The sequence below is a fragment of the Rhinoderma darwinii genome, chromosome 2 (genome assembly GCF_050947455.1).
Source record: "Rhinoderma darwinii isolate aRhiDar2 chromosome 2, aRhiDar2.hap1, whole genome shotgun sequence".
Taxonomy (NCBI): Eukaryota; Metazoa; Chordata; class Amphibia; order Anura; family Rhinodermatidae; genus Rhinoderma; species Rhinoderma darwinii.
Window position 1 is genome coordinate 6,085,490 of NC_134688.1, and position 11,695 is coordinate 6,097,184.

The window sequence follows — 11,695 nt, forward strand, 5'->3', positions numbered from 1 at the left end:
GCTTTGGTAGGACATACTAGGATTCCGGAGATGGCATACCCAGACGCCATTGTTTTGCCTCTGGTTGCCATAACAACCATCGGCACCCCACAATCAGGTCACGTGGCCGTCGATGGTATTCTACCTCCTTAGAAGCCGAGATCGCTACTGAACACGGCTTCTATGGAGTTAATCGGCTGTATCACCGCAATCGTTCCCTGGCGAAGGAGCTGTGACAACTGCTGTACATGACAGCAGTTTTCACAGCTCATAAATGTTTCGGGAGTGGGGGGCGGAATGGACTTTTTTCGATGACGTACTATTACTTTGATGAGCGAAAACTATGCGCTCAGCGTGACCTAATAGCACGTCCTAAGGCAGGAAGGGGTTAAGACATCTATTATCTAATGTGTATAAGGTGGCCATACACATTAAATAAAGGTCAGCCGAACCTACCGATTTTGACAGGTCTGGCCGACAATCTAAAATGTATGGGGGCCCCCTAACTCTTCCCTGACGGCAGATGACGAAGGAGAGAAGAATCAGGCAGTTGGATTTCAACATGCCGAATACTTTTGTTCCCAGGAGAGATAAACCTCCACCAGCGACTTACTCCGGTCTCCTTATGTAGAATACATACACGCTTGGCCGAGGTATGGGGGGGGGGGGATCAGGTGGAATAGCTGTCAGTCGAATGATCATTTGTCCAACAGATATGTAATGTGTATGACCAGCTTTGCAGATTATTTTTCAATTTCTGACCTTGCCTCTGTATTTGGTATCCCTTGTACACATGCTATGCAGGATCGGAGCTGTATACATAATAAAGTGCGATATATCCTCTATAAATGCATAAAACATATCCTGAGGAGACCTAATCAATTACAATAGATTAATGGCCCCAATATTGTATAACCCCCTCAGTATTATTCTTATCATACCAAATTTTTTTAAAAACAAAAGTCAAAATTGACACCTTTAGAAAAAAAATACACATTTCTTAAAGAAAAATGCACTTAAGAAATGCAAAATGTTTAACTATAAAATGTTTTATTCCTTTCATTTGTTATTCACTAATTGATGTTTAGAGTCATTAAAGTCCATAAAATAGATGAGTAAGTCAAATAATATCCTCAATGCACAGTCATACATGGAGACACCTGTGCTGTCCTCACGGGACATGGGTAATACAGTGTCATTCTGCAATCTAATAATGAGCTGCTAATTGACTCTCAGATGATACAAATACATTGAGGGCTTGTTAATGACGATCACACGGCAACTATGAAACTGTTCAAAAATAAGAGCAACAAATCAGCAGAAAATGGCCTGCCGCTCCCTATAGAGCTGCATCACGCGGGAATCCTGCTGATATTAAATATAGAACATGAACCTACAACTACATAATATACCAATATAAGATCATGTAATATCTTATACAGTAACATGATTACATACATTCAATATTTGTAAAGTGTCCATACAGTTTATGGACAAGGAAACATTTTGGAATATTTATATTTTTAATTAATAAAGAAAAAAATATATAAAAAAAAACCACTGTGAAAAAAAGTTACAGTATATTCAGGGACAGTTTAATATACAATGTGACCCTGGGCAACATGCATGGTAGAGGCCCCACTTGCCATTTTTAGATGTTCAGCTAATATAATATCGCCATATAGTGCTCAAATAATCTGCATACCCAAATACTGGAGCCCACATAATACCGCCATATAGTGCTAAAATAATATGCATCACCCATATACTGGAGTCCACATAATACCACCATATAGTGCTAAAATAATATGCATCACCCAAATACTGGAGCCCACATAATACCGCCATATAGTGCTAAAATAATATGCATCACCCAAATACTGGAGCCCACATAATACCGCCATATAGTGCTCAAATAATATGCATCACCCATATACTGGAGCCCACATAATACCGCCATATAGTGCTCAAATAATATGCATCACCCAAATACTGGAGCCCACATAATACCGCCATATAGTGCTCAAATAATATACTTCACCCAAATACTGGAGCCCACATAATACCGCCATATAGTGCTCAAATAATATGCATCACCCAAATACTGGAGCCCACATAATACCGCCATATTGTTCCCACTTAAAACTGCAATTCAATTCCCAAATAATGCCACCACACGCTGCTAAGTAATACTCGATGGTTTTGTTTGCTCGAGGCTTTAGGCAATTGCTCAGTTTTCTACTCCCTAAAATCGGGATGACATCTATAGTTACAAAGTTGATAAGATTGTAAAAAGACAATAATCTTACAGTGTTGGAAAGTTATATAAAGTAAAGATAAACCATTGTGAGCAGTTTAAAGAGTTATTCCCAACTCAGACATTTATGGAATATCCACAGGATGTGCCATAAATGTCTGATGGATGCCGGTCCCAGCTCTGGGACCAGCATTTATAAAGAGAACGAGGGTTACCCGACCCTGTTTTACCACTGACTGCCGATTCCAGGTGGAGACTAAGTGGAGAGGGGCATGTGCATATGCGGGGCTCTTCCCATTATGTTCTATGGGAGTTACTGAAAAAGCCACGCAAGCACCACGACAATCAGCTGATTTCTGTAGCGGCTCCCATATAAGAGTAGTTGTCTGTGATGGGAAAACCTCTTTAACTAGTTGAAGACACAGGACGTGACTACTCGTCCTGAGCGGCGAGTGTTTGCCGCATTAGTATATAGATATATGTCAGCACATTAACGTCAAAAAATAAAAAACAAAATGAAAAATCCCTTTATTGGAGCAAAACAAAAAGTTAAATAATTTTTTTTTTAAAGTAATGTTAAATAAAAAAAAATAGTAAAAAAACACACAGAAATGAAACATTTTTAATAAACTTCAAAAAGTATAAGTCCTAAAACATTAAATAATATTCACATATTTAGTATCGCCCGACCCTAAAAACCCATACATCAAATCTATAACATTATTTCTGAGGATCGGTGTATGGTGTTAAAAAAACCTGAAGCGGAATTTCTTTTTTTGCTGCATTTTTGCAAAATTGCCACGATTGAGATTTGTAGAAAATTTAATATTTGCTGTTTTTGGAGAACCGATGGAGCTGTATGGCTAAAACCTCCAAAGCAGGTGGCAAGTGACCGACTCCTGCATAGTTTCCGGGCCCAGAGGTAGCTAGAACAGCTGATTGGTGCAGGGCCCGGAGTCGGACCCCCGCCGATCATATGCTGATGACCTATACTCTGGGTAGGTCATTAGTATTAAACTGGACTGGACAACCCCTTTAAAGAGGCTCTGTCACCAGATTTTGCAACCCCTATCTGCTATTTCAGCAGATCGGCGCTGCAATGTAGATTACAGTAACGTTTTTATTTTTAAAAAACGAGCATTTTTGGCCAAGTTATGACCATTTTTGTAGTTATGCAAATGAGGGTTGCAAAAGTCCAAGTGGGCGTGTATTATGTGCGTACATCGGGGCGTTTTTAATACTTTTACTAGCTGGGCGTTGTGTATAGAAGTATCATCCACTTCTCTTCAGAACGCCCAGCTTCTGCCAGATCACGCTGTGACGTCACTCACAGGTCCTGCATCGTGTCGGACGAGCGAGGACACCGGCAGAATCAACTGTAGCCTCTGGTGCCGGTGTCCTCGCTCGTCCGACACGATGCAGGACCTGTGAGTGACGTCACAGCGTGATCTCTCGAGAACACGCTGTCTGCACTGCCAGAAGGTGGGCGTTCTGAAGAGAAGTGGATGATACTTCTCGTCAGAACGCCCAGCTAGTAAAAGTAGTAAAAATGCCCTGATGTACGCACATAATACACGCCCAGTTGTACTTTTACTTTTCAACACGCCCAGTTGTACTTTTGCAAGCCTCATTTGCATAACTACAAAAATGGTCATAACTTGGCCAAAAATGCTCGTTTTTTAAAAATAAAAACGTTACTGTAATCTACATTGCAGCGCCGATCACATGCAATAGCAGATAGGGGCTGCAAAATCTGGTGACAGAGCCTCTTTAAGTGCCTCTCCACTATTGCAACCATTTTTCTATTGCTCCGCTACATCTAAAATAAATAAAGAATTTAGGCAAATTTCCAAATAGTCTTAATGTAATAAAAAATCCCATACTTGTTTATGAATACAGCTCCTATGTATACCAATGAGTCCTCAATCATCTGTAGTCTGATCCTGCGGTCATGTATCATTCTCTTCCACTTGTCCATTGTTCTACTGTTTGTATGCAGGTTATCATGAAGAACAAAAAAAATACTAAAAAGGAATAATAAAACCCTAAACTTTAATTAAGTGGAAGTCTTTAAAAATGTTAGAAACATGTTTTATAAAACTCATTTTAAATTCGATGTTTTTTTTTTGTCATATTGTCTTTTCTTCTTTTTTTTTATCATTTTCATCGGCTTTATATTTTGGGTGAAATTTGAGCCTAAATCCAACATATTAGGCCCCACGCACACGACCGTATACATCATCCGTAATTACGGACTCATTCATTTCTATTGATCGCTGACAACTTTCAGTATTTCCACTGATGGGTGTCCGTGCTGAAAAAACTATAAAACCTGTCTTATTCTTGTCCGTAATTATGGCACGGACTCTCCTATAGAAGCCTATGGGCGCTTCCGTAAATGCGGACGGCTACGGATGTGCATCCTTAAGCTGTCCGCATTTACGGAAGCGTATAATGCAACATGTTGGTGACATCATTTGCAGCCTCCCTCCTTTTTTACGGATCCGTATATGCGGATGGAATACAGATGCAATACGGACAGTATTTACGGACACCCCTCCGTATATATGGATGAATTACGGATGACTACGGAACCGTATTTACGGACAGTATTTACGGATAGATGAAAATACGCTCTCGTGCATGGTGTAATATGTGTATATATATATATTTATTTATTTATTTTTTCTTACAGAATATTATTTATTAATGTATTGAAAAAAAAAAGATTTGGCAAAAGTTTGTTAAACATAAAATGCGCGATATATTGTATTTCAATTGTTTTCCTATTATTTTTATTTTTTTGCAAATTACAGCAGAGGTAAAGTCTAGTATTTAATGAGTAGTAAATGTTTACGTTGAAGTCATCGCTTGTGCCTGTACCCCTCCCCCTCCCTCCTCATTGTACTCTATAGACTGAGCCACCTGCCGCACTCTCCGGGGAGAAAGGTTATACAGTATATACAGTACATGCCGTATGTAAACTTTCTAATGGACTCTCCGGAGATGTCTAAAGCTCCAGTCTCTATGTAAGCAAAAAATGGCAACCGGCCCGTAGAGAGCGACACTACAGAGAATTCCCAGTGCAAGCGCGAGATAAAGACGCCACAACATAAATGATATCTAATATAATAAAGATGCTACAATACATGTCTGCGGTCTTTATGCACAAGGTGGAAATTAAAAATTATTCCATTTGGACCAAACTTTTAGGTTTAAGTTGCAAAACGTAATAACAATTTGTAAACAGTCTTATTATCTCTCTCTCAAAATTTCTCTTAGGCCCCCGACGACCGTAGCTGTGTGCACGGTCCATGATTACGGCACGGACGGAACGCGGAGTGTCATCCAGGGGCCGTCCGTAATCATGGACCGTGCACACTAAAGATGTGCATTCACTTCATTAAAGGGAACCTGTCACCAGTATTTCACCTATTAAACCAGCAATATCAGGTGGTAGTCGGTGAAAAATCATTTCTATATAACCTATAATTGTCTTCTTAGTCGGCTCTGTAGCTTCAGTATTCCGTTTTTTAGTGTTCCCTCACGGTATGCTAATCAGCATAAAAGAGTCATATCTTCATTCATCAAGTCTTTCCAGGTTTACCCGCCGCCTCCTTACTTTTGATTAACAGCTCCTCGCCTTGCCCCAGCACACAAAATCCCGCGCTTGTGCATTGATGTCCTCTTCTGGTGTGTGCGCACAAAGGGACACCGGATTATTATGATAAAAGGAGCAAAATGTTTGTTGCAGACCGTTATTTACAGTCGGAGGAGGAGTTTAGGAGAGGGGATAACGGCAATGAACTTTTGATGGCGATGGCCAGTGAGGGATAAGTAAAGTTCAATAGGTGAAATGCTGGTGACAGGTTCCCATTAAGCCCGGATCGCAATTGTGGATGGTATAATCCTATTTTTTTTGCAGTGGATCGTGGAAACCGGGGTCGTGTACATTGGCCCATAGGAAAGCTTGTGTGCTATACCATCTACGATTGCGGATAGTATGTGGCCGAAAAACTACGGTCGTGTGCAAGACGCCTTATGGGGGTAACAATATGAGTAAAAAAAAAAATAAGAAATGACAAAACAAAAAAGACAAAAAAACAAATAAAAGTTTTAAAAAAACAAAAAAAAAAACCATAAGAACTCCACTGCTAGCCTAAATCACAGCCGTAGCCCCTCCTTCCACAACCGACAGCCATGTCACCACTATATAAAGATGGCTGTAATGGAAATAGCGACACAATAAAAATGAATTTCAATGACACTTTTTGCTATTAAAAAAAAAATAATTATAAACAGACACTTTTTTTGGCTTTATTTTTGTATATTTTTTCCTGATTTTTGTGTACTACAAAAAGTAAAACTGTGTCGCGAACGGGGAAAAAATAAACATCTATAACATGGGCTTCAATAAAATCTCAGCAATATCGTCATGTACATGAGCCAGATATTTAGTGTCAAGGATGGGTTTGGATCTTGTCCCGGGAGATCTCACTAGCCCCTCCCATTTTGTGATCCCTCCCCCTTATTGAGGCTCCTCCTCTCAGTTAGCGGCAGCTTTCTGATGATCTCACTGGGGGTTTGGTTGATTGTGGCTAATAAATAAAACATTGGCACCAGCCTAGGTGGGAAGGTCCATATCAAGTCTTGCTTACCACTCCTACTGCAGTCACGATAGTGGAGCGCACCTCCTGGATCCACTTATCCCATTGTAAACTAATTAGAATGACAGGGTCAGAATAGAGATCTGATTGAACTGTAAAAAGTCCAGCTACAAAGAGAGCTCTTCCACAAGGGAAGACTTGTCTCAAACCTGGTGAAGAATCCAAATACCCCTCCCTGGACAAGGAGAACAGATATAGGAATGATGATACATAGGGTCATGATTGTAGGATTACTGGGATCGGTGGGGTGGTGGATATATAATGAAAACAAGAGATGGAATCCTGCAGATAACATTAATTCAGGAACTCTAGGTCAATGAAAATGGAATGTGATTAGCCTTATCTTTAGTGAAGAACGAACAGCCACATTCCAAGTAGACTTTTGAGACCTGGTCAGAACTGGAAAGAATGGATGGTTAAAGTGTAATCTAAATAGAGGAGAATCATCCAAGTTAACAGGGTCAGACAAATACATCTGTGCTATACATACAAACACATATAAAGCTAGGATGTGCAGTTCATGGACTTTGGCTGTATGGACCACGGCTATGCTCAACTATGGATATACTCTAAACGAAAATCCAGACATCAATCTAAAAAAATCGGTTGTCAATGAGAAAACAAGCACACTCTCCATGCACTGAACGTAATAATTGTAACGTATTACCAATAAGCCTTCAGAATCCACAAGCAACCGATAGAGGATTATATGCAATAGGTGCACACATCTCAGGAACAGACTTCATCGGCCATTTTTTTTTAGAGGCTCATACAAATACCAGTGAAGAGACGATTCATAAGATAGAATTACATGGGGGTACAATCATTGAAAACATGGGGCCCACAGTTAGGTTTTCAAGCCTTAGCCATGAAGGTAAATAAGCCCTAGAAACAGGGTATGAATAAAAAAAATGAATGGCTAGAATGGCTTACTGCAAAGAGTTTTAGAAACTATAATTGTATAGATTGTGCAACAGCTGAACCACAGCTAGGTACAGTGCCCTTTTCTTTACAATTACGTAAAGGATTTGCCTGACACAGCTTCTTTTTCGACACCCATGGTTAATCAGTCTGCACCTGCTCCTAGGTCTGATAGAGTGACTCGATCTGCTACCACTCAGGCTGGTAGGCTCAGGAGTGGGAGAACCTATCACAGCCTGGCCAGATGGTTCTAGCTCCCGCCCTCGGTCTATTTATACCTTAATTTCCTGCTTGTCTTTGCCTGTGATTCTTTCCTGTTTCCTGGCTCTGCTGCTGCTGCTATTGTTATTGACCTCTGCTTCATTTTGACCCTGGCTTTACTGACTACGCTCCTGCTCTGCGTTTGGTACCTCGTACACTCCTGGTTTGACTCGTCTCGTTCACTACTCCTGTTGCTCACGATGTTTCCGTGGACAACTGCCCCATTTCCCTTAGCTTCTGTGTACCCTTGTCTGTTTGTCTGTCATGCACATATTGAGCATAGGGACTGTCGCCCAGTTGTACGCCGTCGCCTAGGACGGGCCGTGCAAGTAGGCAGGGACTGAGAGGTGGGTAGATTAGGGCTCACCTGTCTGTCTCCCTACCCCGTCATTACAGTAATGAGGAAGATTCGGAGGGACTTCAATGTATAATAAAATTATACAATAAAACATACAAACCAACCACAAAAGAGGGAAAATGTAAAAATTATGGCTTCAGTGACCCCTTCATGTCATGGATTGAAGGATGGTTTGGGAAATGTACAGGTCTGGTTACCTCGGTACTTATGACTATTGCCAATGTGGCCAGTATACTAACGGTTTGTGGATGTTGTTGCATTCCTTGCATAAGGGGACTAATTCAGAGACTCATTGACACTTCAATTACTAAAGCAATGTACCAAGAGATTCAAAGTGAGGATGTATAAGATGACTTGGAAACATCCCATGATGACTATCAAGATTCTGTATGAAAGGACTGGTGAAAACTTAAGAAGAGAACCTGAGAGGTCTGAGACTGACAGCTGTTCAGGACCGATATGTTCGAGATATGATATTTACATCGGAAGGAGGAGTCTGTGCAGTGACTGAAGACTCCACCACAGGGGAAACCGTGGGTTACAAAGTAATGTAATGCATGTACATAGTGACTCCACCAGCAGAGTAGTGAGTGCAGCTCTGGAGTATAATACAGGATGTAACTCAGGATCAGTACAGGATAAGTAATGTAATGCATGTACACAGTGACTCCACCAGCAGAATAGTGAGTGCAGCTCTGGAGTATAATACAGGATATAACTCATGATCAGTACAGGATAAGTAATGTATGTACACAGTGACTCCACCAGCAGAATAGTGAGTGCAGCTCTGGAGTATAATACAGGATGTAACTCAGGATCAGTACAGGATAAGTAATGTAATGTATGTGCACAGTGACTCCACCAGCAGAATAGTGAGTGCAGCTCTGGAGTATAATACAGGATGTAACTCAGGATCAGTAAAGGATAAGTAATGTAATATATGTACACAGTGACTCCACCAGCAGAATATTGAGTGCAGCTCTGGAGTATAATACAGGATGTAACTCATGATCAATACAGGATAAGTAATGTAATATATGTACACAGTGACTCCACCAGCAGAATATTGAGTGCAGCTCTGGAGTATAATACAGGATGTAACTCATGATCAATACAGGATAAGTAATGTAATATATGTACACAGTGACTCCACCTGCAGAATAGTGAGTGCAGCTCTGGAGTATAATACAGGATGTAACTCAGGATCAGTACAGTATAAGTAATGTAATGTATGTACACAGTGACTCCACCAGCAGAATAGTGAGTGCAGCTCTGGAGTATAATACAGGATATAACTCAGGATCAGTACAGGATAAGTAATGTAATGTATGTACACAGTGACTCCACCAGCAGAATAGTGAGTGCAGCTCTGGAGTATAATACAGGATGTAACTCAGGATCAGTACAGGATATGTAATGTATGTACACAGTGACTGCACCAGCAGAATAGTGAGTGCAGCTCTGGAGTATAATACGGGATGTAACTCAGGATCAGTATAGGATAAGTAATGTAATGTATGTACACAGTGACCACCAGCAGAATAGTGAGTGCAGCTCTGGAGTATAATACAGGATGTAACTCAGGATCAGTACAGGATAAGTAATGTAATGTATGGACACAGTGACTCCACCAGCAGAATAGCGAGTGCAGCTCTGGAGTATAATACAGGATGTAACTCTGTATTAGTACAAGATAAATAAATAATTTACTGTACTGAATTAATAATGACTGTGTTTAATTTTATCTTTGTTTTATAGAAAAAAGTTCCCTTAGTTTAGATTTTATCTCCTTCATCTTTAAACCATAAATAAATGGATTCAGAATCGGTGGAACTACCAGAAACTGCAGCGACATAATCACTCTAAGCTCATATGGTAACTTCGTGGGAGCAAAGCGATGCAGAAGGATCTCGAAGAATGTGTCAATTAGGAAGTTTGTAATGGTGATGAGATGAGGCGTGCACGTCTGGAGGGCTTTCTCCGTAATGTTCTTAGATTTCATGCAGATTTTACCTATCTCGAAATAAGAATAAAAGATCATCAAGGACATCAATCCAAGCAGAGCTGCAGTGATGAAGAGTCCATAGATATTGTTGACGGTTGTGTCAGTACATGAGAGACTCACCACCGACCAGTTGTCGCAGTAGATCTTCAGGATGTGGGTGCGACATAATGGAAGTCTAGCGGTCAGTATAACAAGGACGCCAATCAATGTAACAGGATATAACCAGGCTCCGAAGAGAATCTTGCCGACTGTGGACGAGGTCATTATCGTGTTGTATCTCAGAGGGTTACAAATGCTCACATAGCGGTCGTAGGACATGGAGGCCAAAATTGTCATCTCAAATGATCCATAGGTGTGGAGGCAAAATACCTGAGTCAAGCAGGCTCGATAGGAAATAGAGGGATTCTTCTGAAGCAGGTTTATGAGAAGACTGGGAAAGAAGGCGCTGCTGCCATAGAGTCCATTCATACAGAGCACAGATATGAAGATGTACATGGGCTCCTGAAGTCTCTTGTGCTGCCACACTGTAACAATCACCGCACCATTGCAAACAACAATCAGCGCATAGCCGATAATAACAATGACGAAGTAGAGATATTTTTCTAGAGTTAATTCCCCAAAATTGAGCGTCAACATGTGAGGAGAGATTGTGGTATTTTCCATTAATAGGGTCTGAAACAATATAAAAATATGGCGCTATGTTAGCACGGTTACAGCACAATACAGGAACAATTGTTAGTGATTTGCGGAATTTATATATTGGTAATTAGTGCCACACACATCGGGGACACACAGATCAATGTTCTGATAAAACCCTTTCTTTTATAAAGCACCAGACACAATTAAGAAATGCTTTGGCCCTTGGGCTAAACTAGCGTCCCCAAACTGCCACAGACTAGGACTCCACACTTATATTATCTATATAAGATTAGGAACGTGGAGGATTCCTATGTATAGTAAGACTGCTCTTTGTGGCCACTTGGGGTTCCCTCCGGCACGTTGTGAATTTATTGCGTCATGCAGATGAGTTTTCATGGGCGCCGGGGGCCTAATAATGGCCCCAGGTCTGCCATGTTTGACCTCTGGCCTGGCTTAATAGGAGAACAAAAATCATAAGTATGACAGTGTATTGTGCAAGTGATCGAAAAATCACATGTTCGAGTCTCCTTGTATGACAAAATAAAATATGTTTCATAAAGTTTTCAACAATAAAGAAAAAACATTAAAATAAAAAAATGTTTTATTCA

At 40.5% G+C, this 11,695-nt stretch overlaps 1 protein-coding gene across 1 annotated transcript; it reads right to left on the reverse strand.

Moving 5' to 3' along the window:
- Window positions 1–10,184: 10,184 nt before the first annotated feature.
- Window positions 10,185–11,111, reverse strand: LOC142740339 (olfactory receptor 52D1-like). Its single transcript, XM_075849888.1, has one exon. The coding sequence runs from the start codon at window positions 11,109–11,111 to the stop codon at window positions 10,185–10,187; it is 927 nt and encodes a 308-aa protein (XP_075706003.1).
- Between the last annotated feature and the right edge of the window lie 584 nt (window positions 11,112–11,695).

What these genes read in the sequence shown, in the direction of transcription:
- LOC142740339 (XM_075849888.1), bottom strand. Translation starts at nt 11,111, where the DNA reads ATGGAAAATACCACAATCTCTCCTCACATGTTGACGCTCAATTTTGGG.